This window comes from Tripterygium wilfordii, chromosome 20 (genome assembly GCF_013401445.1).
Source record: "Tripterygium wilfordii isolate XIE 37 chromosome 20, ASM1340144v1, whole genome shotgun sequence".
Lineage (NCBI taxonomy): Eukaryota > Viridiplantae > Streptophyta > Magnoliopsida > Celastrales > Celastraceae > Tripterygium > Tripterygium wilfordii.
This window is the reverse complement of record NC_052251.1, coordinates 10,459,161-10,478,148: the sequence shown is the minus strand read 5'-3', so window position 1 is coordinate 10,478,148 and position 18,988 is coordinate 10,459,161. Positions and strand designations below refer to the sequence as shown.

The window sequence follows — 18,988 nt, the reverse complement described above, 5'->3', positions numbered from 1 at the left end:
GAGGTGGAAATTGCAGAAACATTAGAATTCTTTGATTATTGTACTGAAAAAGCTTATAGAAAGAAGAGAAAGACATAGCATTACACTGGAACATTTATTTGGTCATAAGCATGATTTGCTGCATAAACATCATGCTAATGTTTGAAACGAAAATGCAGAGCTGTGCTTCTTTACTTCTTGCTTCGCTCGAGTAACTGCTTGAACCAGTGCGCAGACATCTTAGGGTATCTCTTCAGAGTTTTGAAATCAACGTATACAATACCAAACCTTGAAGTATACCCTAATCTCCATTCAAAGTTGTCGAGCAATGACCACGCGAAGTAGCCAATGACATTTGCTCCATCATCCGCTGCCTTCTTAAGTTGAGCCAGATAACCCTTGTAGAAGTTGATCCTTGTGGTATCATGCAATCCCTTTGAGAATGTTACATTTCCTGGATCATCCATGCCTGCAAAAACGATATATGAAAGCCAAACCATTTAAAACCTCAAGAACTAACTTCTGATTTATACGAATACGAGAAAACCACAGGCTTCTATAGGGACTGATACCATTTTCTGACAAGATCACAGTAGGATTCCCGTAGTGTTCTTTGATATACATCAGAGCCTTGTACATACCCCATGGTACATTATAGAGCCAATAAGAATATGCCTGTAAACGTTAAACTTATGAGAAGGCGAAACCAAAGGAATAGATCATGGATTCAATGAAATGAGAAGAAGGTATATGTTGGAATAATAAATTACTCTCGGACCGATCGCAAGTCCTTTCTTTGCATCTGCAAAGTTTAAAGCCAGCAGAAGCAGATCATGAGAACCAAGACTAAAATTTTCAGCGCAAGAACATGACATAGATGCATATTTCTGATAGACAAGGATTGAGACAATAGTCTTACAAGCAAATCCAGCATTCCAGTCCTGCTGATATCCCAACTGCTTCGGCTTTGCTTGGTGCGGATCATACATGTAGTAAGTGGTGTACTGATTAATACCCACAAAATCCATGGAGCCTTTCACCATCTTAACCTCTTCTTTTGTGAACTTGGGTAGCCTAGCTCCCACAATCTCTTGCATTGTTCTCGGATATTCGCCATATACAATAGGATGAATAAACCTGGTCCGGACAAACAACCCTCTCTATAAATTTAAGGTTTCAACTTAGATTTAAATTCATTGCTTATAAGTTATGAAATATGGTTACCATCCGACATGGAAGTCTCTTGCCCTTTGAGCTGCATTGTTGTCAGCCTTTGATCTGGTAAGAGGTTCATACCAAACAAAATCCAATAAAATTCCAATCCTTCCCTTCTGTTTTTCCTGAGAATAAAAATCCATTTAAACAATATAATCAAGCTATATCAAGTTATAATACATGAAACTACTCCTATGAAGGTAATTACTGCCAAACTCACTTGATACTTTTCCCGGTATCTCTGAACCGCTGCTGCATGAGATAAGATCAAATGATGAGCAGCAATGTAAGGCTCGGTTGCAGAATCACCCGCGGTGCAGTTTCCATAAGCTTTGGAGCACCTCCCCGGAGCAAAGAAGCCATTGTCGTACCCAAGAGCAGCAATAACTCTTGGTTCATTGAATGTCATCCAGTTCTTCACTCTGTCCCCAAATGTCTTGAAACAAAAGTCTGCATAATCCGCAAAGTCCTTCCTGTAAACGTTTCGAAATTTATCAAACCTCAATCTGATGGAATGAATCCCCCGAGAGTCGAGCCCCCGTTACGAAATCCAAAGAGTTGTGCATAAACTACTTACACTACTTTGTCACTCAACAAGCCATTGTATCTCTTCTCAAGCGCAAGAGGCAGATCATAGTGATACAGATTAGCATATGGAGTTATGCCTGAAAAGTGTTTCAAGTGAGGGTTACAACTTGAAATGCCATATCTAATGTGCATTGTTTATAAAGATGTTTATGCCGCAACTTATCATCCCACGTCGGATTGACATAACTTAACCAACCGAGTGATATATAAGTAAAAGCCAAACACTTCTCACACAACAAACGCATTTTCTGGATCTAAGTACTACGGAGACGGCCTATATGAACATATCTGTTCAGGCACGTAGAGCGGACAATATTTGTTGATGTGTTTGGGCTTGAATTTCGAACAGTTTATTTGAAAAATTACCTTTCTTGACCATGTAATCGATCAATCTATTGTAGTATGCAACTCCCTTCCAATTCACTTTACCAGTTCCATCTATATTGGCCAAAAAAAATAATTTGTGAGAGAAAATTTATATATAGTTTTCAAATTTAATTCATATAAAGATTTGTGTTGAAGAATTACTTGGGAAAATTCTGGACCATGAAATGGAGAATCTGTATGCGTCAAAGTTCAATTTTTCCATGATGTTTACATCCCCCTACATCAACAGAAGGAAAAAGGCAAAAAAGAAAACTATATTACATTTTTTTAACTCATATAACAATATTATATAATCTTATACATTCGACACTAAAATTGGGTCGTCAGGCTCACGAGTGGAGCCAAAACCCAGTGCGTAACCACGAGAATATTAATCCTAATGAGAATCAAATTCAAGACTTTCCGACTCCATACAATTTGGTCTCATAAAGATTTACTACTAAATTATCAGTCTAAAGAGGTTAAAAACTATAATTACATTAAAAGCATAAATTGATAATGAAACTGTTAATCATAAAATAATAATTAAAAATAAAACTACTTTAGACTTACTTTATAGCGGTGATATTGGTCCACTGTCACATCTGCAGTGGCATTATTGGCCACAATCCCTGCACCCCAACAAATAATTATTTTATCATATCCAAAATAAATTAGCTAAAAACTCTATAATATATTACCTAAAAAACTACAATAATATAATTAGTTACCTCGACAGTATTTGAAAGAAATGTGAGTTTTTACTGATTTACCTGGAATTTTAACGAAGACGTCCCAAATGCTGGGCCCACGACCGTCCTTGTGGGCCATGCCTTCGACCTGGTAAGCAGACGTGGCAGTTCCGAACACGAAGTCCTTCGGGAAGCTCGCTCTGCTCAGGCCGCCAGTGTCGAACTTCACTGTCTCCTGTTGCGACGCCTCATTGGAATCCAATGCACCCGCCAAGCACCGCCGGATAGCAATTACATTGAAGCTAAGCAGCAGAAGCAAGAGCGAGAGTGATGGAAGTGGCCTTCTCATTTTTTTTCTCAGAGAGAGAAGTGAAAGAAGACTGAAGACTGTTGAGATTCAAGCCACGATTTTGGTTGATATATAAAGGACAACGATTTGGATTAAATATATAAATTTATGACATTTAACCTTTTTTAAAAGAAAAGACAGTATTTATTTTATTTTTTCAATTTATTTTGGACAAGGAACTATTAAAAAATGAAAAATAATCCTCAATTTATTACCCTTAAATCCATATGAAGCCTTAGATATTAAGGAAATCTTATATGTGTGTTTATAATCAATAAATATATCATATGGATTGAGGATCATATGAATTTAGGATAAAATTAAAATCATAAATTGAATGACCATCTTACATGCTACACGAATTGTAGATAAAATGAGTATAAATTTAAAGTCGGTGACATTAACATTGCTCTTAAAAATTAGGGCCAATACTCGAGTTTTTTTTTTTTTTTTTTTTTAAATATTAGAGGAAAATAAGATTTGAGGTACTAGTGACCAGTGAGACGTGCATTATTGGTTTGTTTGAATGGTCCAATTTGGACAACTCTAATTTTGTTTTTTAGTGTTAGGGTAAAGGGCCCACTTGTTAATAATAGACACACATATGGCCATAATATTATGCTTTTTTCAAAGAGGACGTAATGTGTTTGAAATTTTTGAGTAGACACGGTTCAGAAGAAACACAAAGTGGGCCTTGCTTATTTTCTTTCTTTCTTGTACACGAATTTCAAGGCAAAGTGTAGATAGGGAATCATGGACCATTGTCCCTCTCTACTTGGTCCCTCTCGCATAAAAAGATCCGAAATGATTTGCTAATGGAAGAAGAAAATAAAATGTCATTTTTTTATGCCAAAAAGAAAATGGAAAAAAGAGAGTCAAGGATTGACTGGCAGTGAACTTGGAATGTTAAATTCTGAATTCGAGTCTCATTCAGATTTGTACATTGAGTAATACACTAATACATTTGGAGCTTTGGCTCGCCTTGTCTTGTCGTCAAGTAAAAAAAACTTATGTGCTTCAGACTTGACGACACTCATATCAAATATTCAGAAGATAATATTATATGATATCATTCTCGGTTTAAAAAAAAAAACCCTCAAACAAGAAATAGACTGTTATCCATAGAAATAGACTGTTATCCATAGCAGGTAAGACAGTTGATGGGCTGGGCCCTTACCATTAATGGGCTGCACCTGTGTGGCGAATAAAAGGGCTCAACTCTTCAAAACAATTTGACATGGGGCCAGCTCAAATGACATGAATTTTCGCCTGTTGAGCCCTCAAAAGTTCATAAAACAATGCTAACAAAGAGTCGACCAAAAAAAGCAGCATTAACCAGAAGCAACGTTCACAAAGAAAACAACAAAACTGGATACATAACAAACAAGAGCAAAATACAAATTACAAAAAAATAAGCTCACAGGAAAACTCTCCCAAAAAAACCATAAAGCAAAAGGCCTTGGTGGAGATTCAATCTCTTCTAGCACTGTGATCAGATTAATTTCTTTTCGAAATATACCGTGCAGCGACTTCTGTCGTCCAAGCTCTGCCAAGTACTGAAACATTATGCGACAATAAAAGAAAAGATGAGAGTTCCACAAGACCGATAAACTGTCGTGTGTAATGAAGTTCACGCTACAAAATGACCTACTCTCATCATGAGCAGGAAGAAAAACCAATTCCGAACTGCAAAAACATAGATAAATTACAGTTCTTAAACAAAATGCTCATTTGACTTTAACAGATGACCAGATAATCAATGATCAAAATACCAGCCAACTTGTGTATCTCCCATCCAACGCAAGCCAAATTCACAACAATCAATTATCAAATCCAAGAAAAGCTCCAGAACATTCACCAAACTTTGTATATTGATCTGTTTGCCCCAATCATTCATGTCACTGTGCGTTTACCCTCCAAACACGAACACAAGCATCCTCGCCTGAGCTAACCACGCTGTTGTTATCCGTGAATGCTAATCCATAAACCCCACCCAAGTGAGCACCCTTTATTGTCATCCGGCTAGACGCTGGTTTGTCGATTTCATATATGATTACACAGGTGTCAAGTGATCCAGTAGAAACCATGGTGCTATCAGGAGACCATGCGAGGCAGTTTATGCGGGCAGTGTGGTACAACATGTTTTTAAGCTTCACCTGAAACAGACCGGTTATCAAGAAGCTGATATAAAGAATGTTTACAATTTCCTTCTAATATTAGCACACTGGTTCCATTTCATGTGTTGAACACCGCATCCAAATTAGTTCACTAAACCCACATCAAAATGAATTAGAAGAAGGTAACTGACATGTTCAGTGGTCATATAAAATATTTTTAATGGTAAGCCATCATTAAATCTACCAGCATTGCCTAAAAAAGACTCCTAAATTTAAGACAGTCATCATAGTAAGTGAAAGGTCTAATTTTTTGGTTTCAAAGTACCACAATTTAGACCATGTAAGTGTGCTCTACAAATTTGATTTGAAAAGGTTGCAAGGAGTAGACTTGAAAAGAATAGCATTAGCACATTTGGATGCATGAGAAATTAAACCTACAAAAAATTGAGATAAGAGGCCAAATTACCTCCTTTGAGACACGATCCCATACGACAGCTTCTCGATTAGTATCACCAGATGCAAACATTGAAACATCTGGAGAATAGCGTATGACAGAGACGGCACCCCGATGTTTCTCAAGCACCGCGTCTTCCGTAAGTGTGTCACCTGTAATACTATAAATGTGTATTTTACCATCCTGCCCACCTATGATGGCTTCATTTCCATCAGGTGCGATTGCACACGCTGTCGCAGTAAAACCAAGATCTGTACTTGATATTACTTTATTACCATGGAGCAAAGTAACTCCCGAATCAGTTGTGACCAAAGCAAGTTCAGGAGAGAGAAGGGCAAGGCTTAAGTCCTTTGGCTGACTACCAACGTCAATGGAATCTGCACCTTGACATTCAGTTCCATGTAACGGAACTCTCCATATCTGGGTTTCGTTTAGGAACAGCAGAAGGAAAACATTGTTTAGGAAACATGCAGATTACTTTCCCTAATAAAGCAACCATATTCCATTCTATTGTAGGCACACAAAGCAACTAAATTCAAAAGAGCCATTAGGACCAAAATCATTTGATTAAAAACAATTGCATAAATGTTGAATAAAAAGGCCAGGAGCATATAGGTAACTAATACACATATAATGGGAATTCAATTTTGAGAAAGATTTGGCAGAAAAAGCAATCTATTTGCAACCTTGATTCCAACAATATCTAATACGGTTAGCCTCTCATTCATTTGCATATTATGGATCCTTTCAACAATACAAGACTTCGAATCATAAATGAATAATAATGTGAAGTCAAAACATTCACGTCACATAAGAGTGGAAAGATGTAATCATATCAATTACCTTATTGTCAAATCCAGATGTAACAATCTCTTCTTCAACAGCAGCAAAGCATTTAATTTGAGAAGTTTCTTTCCTCTGTACTTTACCACTATATCCTATGCCCTGGATCCATTTAATTATTAAGCCATCATAGCTGCTGGAAAGTATCGTTTTTGGGTCATTTTTCAGCACAACTAAGGAAGTAACATTTTTCATGTGCCCAGAAATTTGCAACGGAGTTTTATCAAGATCAGTTACTGAGAATATGCTAATTGTTCCACCAAGAGAAACAGTCACTATATGATCGTTATGCCAAAGGCAACCAACTAGCATGTCATCTACTCCACCTGAGCCAGGACAACTCAGAGTTTTCTTCACTGTACCATTACCATCACCTGAAATCTCCCACACTTTTGCTGTCTTGTCAGCAGAGACAGTGAGCACCTAAGAATTGTTTTACATCAAGAAATCAGAAATTGGGAACCATACATATATCTGATAAGGGATAAAAGAGTATAAAGAAAGTACGAGACTAGTTAAACTGACAAAGTCAACTCCAAACTCCAAAATACAATTAGGTTCTGCATAAACTATATGCATCACAATACTGGTCACACCTTAAATAAGATGAGATACAATCTAATCGCCAACAATCTGCTGTTTAATCTCAAGCAAATCGCATCCAAGCAACTAAGGCATAGACTACAAAAGAGAAGGATAGAGAAAAGAGTTCCAGAATCTACGACATTGAATGCTTCATTTAATCTCTGCCCCGGGGGGGGGGGGACAACGATTAACGTGACCAGGAAAAGTGGGGTCCAAAGTCATAATCATGGATGGTACAAATGTATAAACATGTATGGTGCACAACTCATGGCTCATAAAGTGAGTATATAATCATGCAAAGAACCTGTATCTTGCCAGACAAATGTCCACTTTGTAATCAACTTCCATGAAAATGATCCTCTCGTCAAAGCTAGAAGCCCACCACAACCAACCTACTAAAATCTGCACTCTATATATTTTCCCTCACACACTATGGGTCAATAGGCCCCCCAAAAAACTTGTTTTCTCACTTCATATAAACTACTCCCATACACAAGACTCCCAAAGAGGGCGGGACCGGAAACAAACATGATGTACGCAGACGTTACCCCCATATAATATGTGGAGATGATGTTTTCAGAATTGAATTTGTGACCTACGATGCACCCCTACAACTCTACCACTGAGCCACGTGTTCGCCAGTAAGTATGAAATAAATGTTTTTTAAGACGATTTTACCCCATTGAACATGTTCTTGTCCAGAAACCACAAATTCTTCAAAAGATCAAATCAGTTGTCACTTGTGATTAATATAGACTCAGATGTGCAAAAATTTGGGATCAGAGCTTCATGACAGTCAATAGATTTTCAAGTGACACAAAATCGAACCCTATATTTACCTGCTTGCTGTCACCACTCCAGCTAACAGCGTAAATGCTGCCTTTGTGAGCATCTTCAGAAGAGAGCTCTCCAATCTTCTCTCCACTCTTTCCATCATATACTAAGCCCTTCTTATCGGAGCTTACACTAATGAATTTAGTGCCATCTGGAGAAAACCTTACACAATTGACAAAATTTGAATGATCCCTGCAAATCAGTAACCCAAAATGCCTCAGTGAATGCAGTAGTACGATCAGAGTTACATTGATGATGAATTAAAAATTGAAATATTTGCTTTAGTCACTCATAGATCAATGTTAGAGATTGGAGGCTTCTAAAGTGCACTCCATTGGAAGCCCAGTGAAGATTTCAACTGAAGTTAAAGAAGTTTAACATGAAACTGCGGTCAAACTGTTTGCACTTGCAGATGTCAAACCAAGTTACACCCATACTCTCTGCCCGATTAATCATTATACATGAATACATGATCACATGTATCCATTACAAAAACAGCAAAAAAGAAAACAAAAAATTTACAATAAGCTGTCATGCCAGCAATTTTCTTATGCCATACCTGAGAGACAGCTTGAATTTAAAGGGAGGTCCTTCGTAAAAGTTCACCAAAAAATCCTCTCCACATGTCACTATGCGAAAAGGCCTTGTTGGCTTGAATGCACAACTCAACACTCGTCTAGAATGGCCATCAAACTCTCCAACATTAGTGCCCGAGTCCCACCTATTTAAAGATAATGTTCATCAACCACAATGAAGTAAGCAAGTATTGCATAATCATACGGGCCAAAAGCACGAAATCATAACAAGAGCATTTCGAACTTCATGAATTCATTCATGTTGAAACAGGCAATGACAAGACAAAGATCCTTGCACAGGCACAATTGAGTTGACCTGGATAAAATATTTCTTAACAGAAAATTTACAATGTGCAAAATAATTTCTATTCAAGTATAAAACATAACAATGATAATGAAACAAGAAGAAAACTCCAAAAGTCTGACTTGGTGGCAGCAAGATCCTCCTACTTAAGAAAGTTACTTGAATTCTATGACTAACTAAACTGCACGACAGTATATTCATTAATTTTTTTAAAATATCAATTTCTCAGATCTTCAATCAAGCTTCCGCTACCCTCATTTATCACAAACCAAGCACCAAATCGGAGTGAAAAGAAAACAAGAAAAAACCACAAAACTCACATGAAAGCGCGAACGAAGGATTTGCCCTTCCCTTCTCCAGAAGCGACGATCCTCATTCCATCGGGAGACCACTGAAGATCGTCGATCCGGCCAGAGAGGACCCTGAATTCCTTCTTCAATACATGATCATTGTAGGACCCCCAGATCCTGACGGCCCCGGAGACATCAGCTGAGGCGATCCATTCTCCATTGGGGGAGAATCTCGCTACAGTAGCGGGATAAGCGTGCTCGCCGTAGACGGTGACGTCGAGCGGGTTGTCGAGATTGAGGAGGATTACGGAGCGATTGTTTGTGTATAGTATGGTGTTGGATTTGGGACTCCCGGAGATCAAGATCCCTCTACCACGTTCCGTGGACGGTACGCAGGCGTAGGCCTCTGCGAGTTCCGGCATTTTCTGGTTTTCTTGAGCTGGAAATGAAGAAAGGAAGGACCGTAGATGTTTGAATGGGTTTTTATTTTATATTATTTTTGGAGTCCGAGAGTGTGATAATGCGCGCGTGTGGGACTGGGAGAACTACGGAAGTATTACATATTCCTAATAAATTCAATCATAATATATAATAAGACAACGTAATACGAAAATCAATGAATTAAATAATGTAATAACGAAAGTAGACAACGTAATAAGTAAGTCAATGTAATCTCTAAATTCAATTTAATTAGACAATGTAATAACGAAAGGTAATGTAATTAAACAACATAATAACGTAATAACGAAATTTAATATAACTAGATAACGTAATACTGTTATGACTGATTATGTATGAAATTGTTAGGGATATATAGAGGTGTCGGGAGAACTATATAAAGGAGTAAGAATGTGGGCCACTACTTAGGCTTACCGGGTATGAGGCCCAACTTTTATATAAAAGAGAGATATACCATGGGCCAGATATTGATTGGGCTGAACCAACCTCTCTTTTTGATGAATGAGTAGTTCACCATGTTTAGAACTTAGAACCAAATATTCAAAGATACTCTCTTTTTTTTCTCTTGCTAACCGAAAATGATATCATACATATTTATCATTCACACATTCAATATGACACATACATATATACATATATAAATATGAACGCTCACAAAACACACACCTACAAGTCAAATTGCTAGCTATGTACATATCTTCTTTGGAAACATTCAGTCATTCCGTCCCACACATAACACGTAATTATAAGGTCAGTCGCATTTGAAGTTGATATACCAAAAATAAACTCCTTTTCCATTAATGTGACGACATGTGACACCAAGATGCCAAACAGAGATATTGTTGAGGTGTAGAACAAGCTCCCACCAAACTGTCGACTAGCACAAATGACACACGAGGAGAATCATATTTGAAACCCTCAGGTAATTAAACACCTAAAGGAACTGGAAATACTAGAGAATTCGACTCCTATCAAGAAATGAAGAAAAGAGGTTCACGTCTAGAAAACTCTCCTATGAACCAGCGAGGAAGAGACACTTTCTTACCTAAATTAGACTACCCAATACCATATAAAAGGGGGCATCCGCGTAAGATAATTCTAAGTCTCAGTATTCATAACTTTTGATTTACTTTCTTAAATGGCTAACTTTTGAGTTTGGGCTCTATAGAACGTTTCATACAAAAATGATGTCAAAAGTAAGTTTTGTTCGAAATATGACAAAAAAATAAAAAGGTCGTATATGAAGAGAGTTGAGCAATTAAAAACCATCAAATAAGACTATTGAACTCTATTTACATTTCTTAAATGTCTAACCTTTTTAGTTTAGGCTCTGTAGAACGTTTAAAACAAAAGTCTTGACAAAAGTAAGTTTTTCTCGAAATGTGACAAAAAAGTAAAAAGTCCGTTCATAGAGAGAGTTAAGCAATTATGAACTATCAAAGAGAACCGTTATAATAGTTAAACATGATCTCTAAGCACGATCATGTATAACATAATAATTTATGGCTAGCTAATTAATTAGCGTATCTCATGTAATTGAGATGGTAATAAAAAATTATTATGTTTTAAATAATAAATCCCATAACAAACAAAATAAATGGAAGCAATAACAAGCAAACTAATTTTATTTCACCAAAGAGAGAAAAACTTACATGCATACACACTTCCTCCATACACAAAACTCTTATCAATAAAAACTAATTAGGAGTCCAAAATAACACCACCATCCCATCCCAACCATCCATGCATTGATTGACAATCTTTATTCAACGGCGACGATTGGCGGGCTCCTTCTGGGCATTGAAGTAGACAGTAGCAACGGGCAGGCCTAAGTCCAATTGGGCCGCGAACATTCGGGTAATGAAGTTGGCCCGGGCCTGGGGATACTCCACCAGGCCCAACGGTGACTTCTGTAGAAACAGAACCAGTATGTAGCGGTGAATCCCCACCGGAGGACGCGGGGGCATGTAGTTCACGATCTCTTTCCCTGCATCCAAACAAAGCAAACTAAAATATCTTACAGGGACGCCACTTGGAGGCTAATCCACGTGCCACGTGTTCCTAAACATACACACCAAGCTGAATAAGAGAGCCTGACACTTGGCATTGACGTGTCAGCATCGACTTTGTCACTTAGGCTGACACGTGGTGCATGCATCGCTTTAGAACTATGCGTTACAATGAATAAATATCACAGAAGACAGATTTATCAAGTAGTCTGTATTTGTGAACAGTACGAACAGAGAGAAAGACACGTGGAAAGAAGAGCATATTTGGTGACACGTGTTTTGTTTTGAGATGCAAAGTCATATTTGTCCATTTGGAAAATTTGCGGCTTATGGACAGGTGTCGTGTTACCGGTGTGCGGCCGGGCAAATTGAGGCGTCAGGCAAAGTTTAAGATTTTTCCTTATTTTTCACAATGCATGTCCTAATTAGAAAACACAGATAGAGCTGGTGTGGCTAAGGGTATCTGCTGTAACTGTACAGAAGACAATAGAATTGGGTGAGACAGATTGTTGCCCTAGCACAAAACCAGACAGATTGTTGTCCTATCAAGTACAGAGTCTCAGCGTTGTAATGATTTACAATACTTTTTGAATGAGTATATCCTAACATAACCCGACTTAGTGGTGTATAAAGTTTTAATACCTCTAAATTATGCGACACGGTTTTTTTACTGAAAAAAAAATGATAACATCCTATGAAGAAAATCGTACTGATGACATCCTATAAGAAAAAATGATAACATCCTATGAAGAAAATCGTAATGATGACATCTTATAAAGAAGATCGTATTGTGACTCGTTTTCTGGATTTAAAAAATAATTATGATAGCTTACGAAGAACACTGTACCGTGACTAGTTTTCTGGGTTTAAGAAATAATGATGGCAGCTTACGAAGAACATCGTGGGCTCGAATTGACAATAAATTTGATGTATTTGGCTTGAATTTTCGACAAGAACAAAATGAAAAAAAATATATCATGCCAGGCAACTAGCTTTGTTTTCATGCATATGCCACCCGATAGAGAATAATTAAAAATTTGAAGGGTTTCATGAATTTTTCACCTCGAGAAACATTGGTTCCACCAGGGATGTCGACAACAATCCTGCAAATACAAATCAAATTCACTAAAAACCCACCTCAAGAAATAAAACACAACTATTTTCGATCATGCATGCACTAGTCAATACTCACCAGTGAAGCCACTCTCTCAAGCTTGGTTCACTAGGACTCGGAGCATCTGGATCCACCATCACCTGCGTGCATGAGATCATTCATTCGTTAAATAAACAAGCTGTTTGGCCCAATTATTCGATGGACATGTTATGTTGGGGAATTCTCGATCACTGATCAAACCCTAGACATGTATAAACACACTCATGCATGCAAGGTGAAAACACATGCATGTATACACACAGGGACAAAGGAGAGAGAGAGGAAAGGAGAGAAGATGACCAAAGTGTAAAGCTGGTCAGAGTTGCCACCGATATTGACTTTAGGAGTGTTGGTGGTCAAGGAAGGTTTGATGTCACAACCATTAGTGACGTGTTTGCATCCATAATAAGCACTCATACTAATAGTTGGCACAAACAGATCAACAACATCTCCAATCACTCGCCCAACAACAAGAGGATCAACAGAAGTAGCCATTAACACCAGAGGAGGAGTAGGAGTTATAGCTTAATTAATTTGCTAGAGAGAGAAAGAGAGAGTAGAGAGAGTAGAGACTAGAGAGAGAGAGACATCTTTGATGATGAGAAAATGAGGGTTTATTATATAGAGGAGAAAAAGGTAAATTGCCCGATGGGATTAGTGTAACATATAGCGCATGCATAGGGCATCATAAAGTGAAGTTCAAGCACAGACTGCCAAGTGGCATGTCTGCCTCGTGAAGAAACCAAACCATCTTTTTTGTTTTAACACTTTACACGTGTGAATTTTGTAACAGTGAAAAAGGCTATAGTGTCCAAATTCGTACCTCTTTATGCAACCGTGAGATAATCATGCACCCTACATCACATTAAAAACCAATCTTAACTGGGCCCACAGGGGAGTAAACGGTTTTGATGGGAAGGACTTGGTCCACAGCAGTAGAGTGTAGCCCCTATGTCCGGAAAGACGAATTACCACATCGAAAATGATATAGGGCCCAAAATCTGGTGACCCAAAGTAGCCCAACTACATGTGGCGCTGATGTGGCAATGCCATGTCATTTGACAGGTTGGATGTTTGGTAAATTTCAAAATTTGTCTATTAGTAGCTTTAGGGGTAGAGAGTCGAGAACCGTATACGAGTCACGTCAAGAAAGGTTTTGAAATAAGAAGCTGGGTTTCGAAGCAACTTTCTTCTGCTAGTCTTCAAAGCGAAGTTCAACTTTTGAAAGCGAAGCGAAGTTCGAAGCAAATTTCTTCTGCTAGTGTTCGAAGCGAAGTTAAACTTAAGAGTTTTTTTGATGGCTTCAAATGGGTAAATACACTTTCTCTACTTTTATGGTTTATGCGATTGCTTTTTCTGTTGTTGAGTTGTTATGGGTTTCGTATCTGGATAATGGAGTTATATCATGAGTACAGAGACGATTAGTTCATGAGTATAGAAGGGTATCAATGGTATAATGGATAGTTCATGATTGTCAACGTTATTCAATAGTAAAAACTAATAGATAACTGAAAAACACTTGTATTATGGAACAAAAACAAAGGGAATTATGCCATTCAATCGTTATTCCATTAATTTTTCCTTAGATCACATGGCGAAAACAAATGGAATTATGCACCTCAATCGTTATTCCATTGTTAAAACTAGTGGATAACTGAATATCAACTGTATTATTTGGCACTTATATGATATTTCATTGAAAATATAAGTGGAATACATAATTAATGGATATTTTCATTTGATTTCTCAGTAATGAAATGGTGGATAATGAATGTTATGCGTTGGGTGATATTGAAGTTACTAATGTCATCAACTACCAAAGCCCTGAGGTGGTTGGCAATCATTTGGATACTATGGGAGTTGATTTTAAAGATATTGTTCCTGCGTCTGGAATGAAATTTGAAAGTGAGACAGAAATGTTTGATTTATACAAGAAATATGGTGAACTTAATGGATTTCCTGTGAAACGAAGAACATCAAATAAGGACAAAGATGGAATGTGCAAGTATGTTACATTTACCTGTGGGAGATCAGGTGAGTGCTTGTTCAAACGTGTATATCTTCCATTGATTTATATAAATGGAATATCATATTTCATTGTTTAAAAGTGATTATATTCGTTGCATTATCTGATATTTACATGTCAAATATTAGGTAAGTTAATTAGTCGGTCCAAGAATGTTATAAGTCATCGTCCGACTCAAAAGAATGGTTGCAAAGCTAGGTTAAGAGCTCGAATATCAGCAGCAGAAGGGAAATGGGAGATAACTTCGTTTGAGGACCAACATAATCATGCATTGAGTCCAAACAAAGCAAGGTATTTTTTATGCAATAGGGAGATTAATCCACATGTGCAGAGACAGTTGGTTATAAATGATATTGCTGGGATTAGGCCTAACAAGAGCCACAGTGCACAAGTTATTGCAGCAGGAGGGCATGACAATTTACCCTTTTTGCAAAGGGATACTCGTAATCTTATTGCTAAAGTGAGGCGTATACGAATGGGTGAAGGCGATGCTAATGCAATACAGGGTTATTTTGCTAAGATGCAATCTAAGAATGAAGGTTTTTTTTCGTTGATAGATTGGGACGAGGAAGGAAGGTTAAAAAGTGTTTTTTGGGCTGATCCACGTAGTAGAGCTGCTTGTCGTGAATTTGGTGATATTGTTACATTTGATACTACATATTTGACAAATCGGTATGACATGCCATTTGCCCCATTTGTAGGTGTTAATCATCATGGTCAATCTATTCTTCTTGGGTGTGGTTTAGTTTCTAATGAAGACACAAACACATTTATATGGTTGTTTAGAACTTGGCTTACATGCATGTATGACGTAGCTCCACAAGGGATCATAACGGACCAAGACAGGGCCATGAAGAGTGCAATTGAAATTGTTTTTCCTCGTACCAGGCATAGGTGGTGTTTGTGGCATATCTTGAAGAAGGTGCCTGAGAAGCTTGGGTCTTTTAAGGAATACGTTCGCATAACTTATGCTATGGGGAATGCTATATTTGATTCTCAGAGTGTTGAACAGTTTGAATGTGGTTGGAAATTGATGGTTGAAAAGTTTCGGTTGGAAGACAATGTTTGGTTGTCATCTTTGTATGAGGACAGGGAAATGTGGGTCCCAATATATGTGAAGAAATTCTTTTGGGCAGGTATTACTGGACACTAAAGTTTTACCTTATTGTTATACTACCTCCATTTATTTTTATTAATGGAACAAATATATCCATTAGTTTTTTAAATGGATTATCTTTTGCCACAGTTTTTATACGCATTGGTTTGTTAGTTCCATTAGTATTAACAATGAAATATCCAATACCATTGATACAATTCAATGGATTAGGTTGTTTATCTTGTTATAACAAATATTTTTTCAACAGGTATGTCAACAACTCAGAGGAGTGAGAGTATTAATGCATTTTTTGATGGTTATGTCCACTCTAAGACAACTCTTAAGCAGTTTGTGGAGCAATACAACAACGCATTGAGGGACAAGGTTGAGAAGGAAAGTCTTGCTGATTTTAATTCATTGCACAAGCAGCTACAATTGGTAACTTCATTTGAAATGGAAAAACAGATTCAGAAATTATACACTGAATCGAAATTCAAGGAGTTTCAAAGTGAGTTATGTGGGATGATGTACTGTGGGATCTTGGATGTTGAGAATATTGGTGATTCGAAGGTCTTTAATGTGGAAGAAGATATTGCATTTGGTGAGAACTGCAGGAAAAAAGTGGTTTTTAAGGTTTTATTTGTTGAAGGAACATTGTCAGTGAAGTGTACATGCTACAGGTATGAATTTAGAGGAATATTATGCAGGCATGTAATAATTGTGTTCATTCGTAGTGGTCAATATTTGGTTCCAGATAATTACATATTTACTCGGTGGAGGAAAGATGTGAGGAGATGTCATTCTCGAGTCAAAATCAATTACGAGGGATGGATTGTGACAACTGAGCAGCTTCGATATGATGAGTTATGTAACTTGTTCACCATTGTCGCAGACATGGCTTCTTTAAGTGAAATCAAGTACAAGTCAGTAAAAAAATGGATTCAAGATGAAGCAAAGACAATGGCACCCACAACAGGTAATTGTTTGTTACCGGGTAGAACCCCAAACGATCCGATAATCCAAAGAACAAAGGGACGTCCTCGTAGTGTGAGGAAGGAAAAGATTTTCAAGAGAAAACGGGTCGGACGAGCACAACCTGAGGCGAGTACAGCACAACATGAGGCGAGTACATCAACGACAACTCAAATATTAGGGATTGAAGAGATAATGGTACAAATATGTATTTCTCACATGTGCAAACTGCATCATTGCATTTGTTATGCCATAAGTCATTATGAATGCTGATTTATTTCATTTTTTATTGCAGGAATCAAGTCAATTCAGGTCATGATTTTTGAAAGAAGAAGGAGTTCATTTTAAAAATGTAGAACATTTATCAACTTATCCATTTCACTTTTATTTGTATGAATTATGTTGTTTAAGACTATTGTGAAGTTAAGATTCTGTTATGTAATTTTTATGATTTAACGAGTATTAACTTATTCAACTGATTTTTTCAGTATTTGAGACAACAATCCATTGTTTTTTAAACAATGGATTTAGTACAAAATAATAATTAGATCCCATGGCAAAAACAAATGGAATTATGCCATTCAACCTATTTTTTCAGTATTTGTGATAACAATCCATTGTTTTTTAAACAATGGATTTAGTACAAAATAATAATCAGATCACATGGCAAAAACAAATGGAACTATGCCATTCAACTGATTTTTTCAGTATTTTGAGATAACAATCCATTGTTTTTTAAACAATGGATTTAGTACAAAATAATAACAGACCAACATTACCAACTGTAACATTTTTCAGTCAGTACAAAATCATACTAGTACTAATTCATGCCATTTACAAAATCATTGAAAATCCACTTCATTCCCTGCTTGCATTCCCGTGACTTCGTACATATTTTCATCCAACGAATGTCCCGGGTCATTGAGAAAATCATGCAAGATATCAGACCTGAACCTAGAAATGTCGTCCGTTGACAAATCCTTCGGGATTGGGAGTCTGTTGAAGATGCAATCCATGATGTACATGACAAATATCCCACAATCCACGCTGTTTTTAGAATAATAAACAGTGAATTAACGATAAATATACATTCTGTAGTCTAAGTGATAAATATTATTAAAGGGTGATAACAGTTTTGGGCCTTACGATCCTGGAGGTTGTTGTGGCGAGTCAATCACTGTGATATTACTTCCTGGTTTGCAATTCAGTGTGATTGGCATCACCTTGTTGTAGAAGTTTATCTGAAAATAAAGATAATGGTTATAGATTACGAATAATTGATTAATTAATGCTAAAAAGGGGACGGAGTTCTCACGAATTCCATTGCATCTTTTAGGTAAGGATCTCTTGCATCCTTAATTCTTGGCAGTAATGAGTTGTAGTGTCTCCATCCTCCATCCCATGTGTCTAGTACGAGCAAAGTCCAGTGATTTGCTTCATCATGGTCTCCCTGTGCATGAATAGGGAAATGGAGGTATCTGTATTGATGATAAACCACTTTAACATTGTCTGTTACTAGTTTCTCGAAAACATCGAATTTTCCAAGTCTGAGGTAGGCCTGCAATTATAGGCATCAAACAATTAGTATTTAAGTCATTATATAATTATATAATGAATCATATAATTTACCAGACTAGAACATGTAAACGCAATTGATTTGCCCATTGATAGTTGTTGAGTGTCTTCCGGTTGTTGTTGTTGGACCCTCATTAGAATTTCAGCATAACAATCAATGACCTGTAGATTATAGGCGACAATGGGTATAGCTATCAGTTATTCATAAGCACATAAAAAAAATTCCAATTAATTATTAACTTACGGTGTTCGACACCATATTCGTGCTAGCCAAAGCTAATGCGTCACTATAGTTCACGGAATTTTCCCCAGACCAAACTATTGTCCTGAAGTGATAAAACAATTAATGGAATAATATGTAATTCCATTGGTTATAAACAATGGAATACATTGTTCCATTGAAAAAAAACGTGAAAGTGTTAGATCTTATGTTAAAGGGCCATTACTCCATTAGTATTTTCAATGGTATTAGTATTAGTTGCTAAATATAAATGGAATAAATGGGAA

At 37.0% G+C, this 18,988-nt stretch overlaps 4 protein-coding genes across 5 annotated transcripts; 1 reads left to right on the top strand and 3 right to left on the bottom strand.

The window, feature by feature from the left end:
• Positions 1 to 10: 10 nt before the first annotated feature.
• LOC119987304 (beta-glucosidase 44-like) lies at positions 11 to 3,250 on the bottom strand. The gene is made up of 11 exons (XM_038832176.1): positions 2,922 to 3,250; positions 2,722 to 2,780; positions 2,311 to 2,386; positions 2,149 to 2,220; positions 1,772 to 1,859; positions 1,415 to 1,667; positions 1,204 to 1,319; positions 899 to 1,116; positions 750 to 781; positions 552 to 654; positions 11 to 448 (listed from the first exon to the last, which is right to left on the bottom strand). The coding sequence occupies exons 1-11, from the start codon at positions 3,187 to 3,189 to the stop codon at positions 171 to 173; spliced, it is 1,563 nt and encodes a 520-aa protein (XP_038688104.1). The 5' UTR covers positions 3,190 to 3,250; the 3' UTR covers positions 11 to 170.
• Positions 3,251 to 4,500: 1,250 nt separating this feature from the next.
• On the bottom strand, positions 4,501 to 9,651 carry LOC119987191 (actin-interacting protein 1-2-like). 2 transcript variants are annotated; one of them, XM_038832003.1, is made up of 7 exons: positions 9,222 to 9,651; positions 8,582 to 8,743; positions 8,028 to 8,214; positions 6,604 to 7,026; positions 5,773 to 6,180; positions 5,132 to 5,345; positions 4,501 to 4,745 (listed from the first exon to the last, which is right to left on the bottom strand). In XM_038832003.1, exons 1-7 carry the CDS (start codon positions 9,611 to 9,613, stop codon positions 4,687 to 4,689), a joined length of 1,845 nt encoding a protein of 614 aa, XP_038687931.1. In that variant the 5' UTR covers positions 9,614 to 9,651; the 3' UTR covers positions 4,501 to 4,686. The 2 variants fall into 2 exon arrangements, with proteins under 2 accessions (XP_038687931.1, XP_038687932.1); XM_038832004.1 differs by having other exon boundaries at positions 4,502 to 5,345; positions 9,222 to 9,650.
• A 1,713-nt stretch (positions 9,652 to 11,364) lies between these two features.
• LOC119986391 (protein MOTHER of FT and TFL1) lies at positions 11,365 to 13,307 on the bottom strand. The gene is made up of 4 exons (XM_038830935.1): positions 13,113 to 13,307; positions 12,852 to 12,913; positions 12,722 to 12,762; positions 11,365 to 11,637 (listed from the first exon to the last, which is right to left on the bottom strand). The coding sequence occupies exons 1-4, from the start codon at positions 13,305 to 13,307 to the stop codon at positions 11,417 to 11,419; spliced, it is 519 nt and encodes a 172-aa protein (XP_038686863.1). The 3' UTR covers positions 11,365 to 11,416.
• Positions 13,308 to 13,846: 539 nt separating this feature from the next.
• Positions 13,847 to 17,368, top strand: LOC119987285 (protein FAR-RED IMPAIRED RESPONSE 1-like). The gene is made up of 5 exons (XM_038832155.1): positions 13,847 to 14,123; positions 14,563 to 14,846; positions 14,967 to 15,974; positions 16,203 to 17,104; positions 17,202 to 17,368. The coding sequence occupies exons 1-5, from the start codon at positions 14,110 to 14,112 to the stop codon at positions 17,223 to 17,225; spliced, it is 2,232 nt and encodes a 743-aa protein (XP_038688083.1). The 5' UTR covers positions 13,847 to 14,109; the 3' UTR covers positions 17,226 to 17,368.
• Positions 17,369 to 18,988: the final 1,620 nt, after the last annotated feature.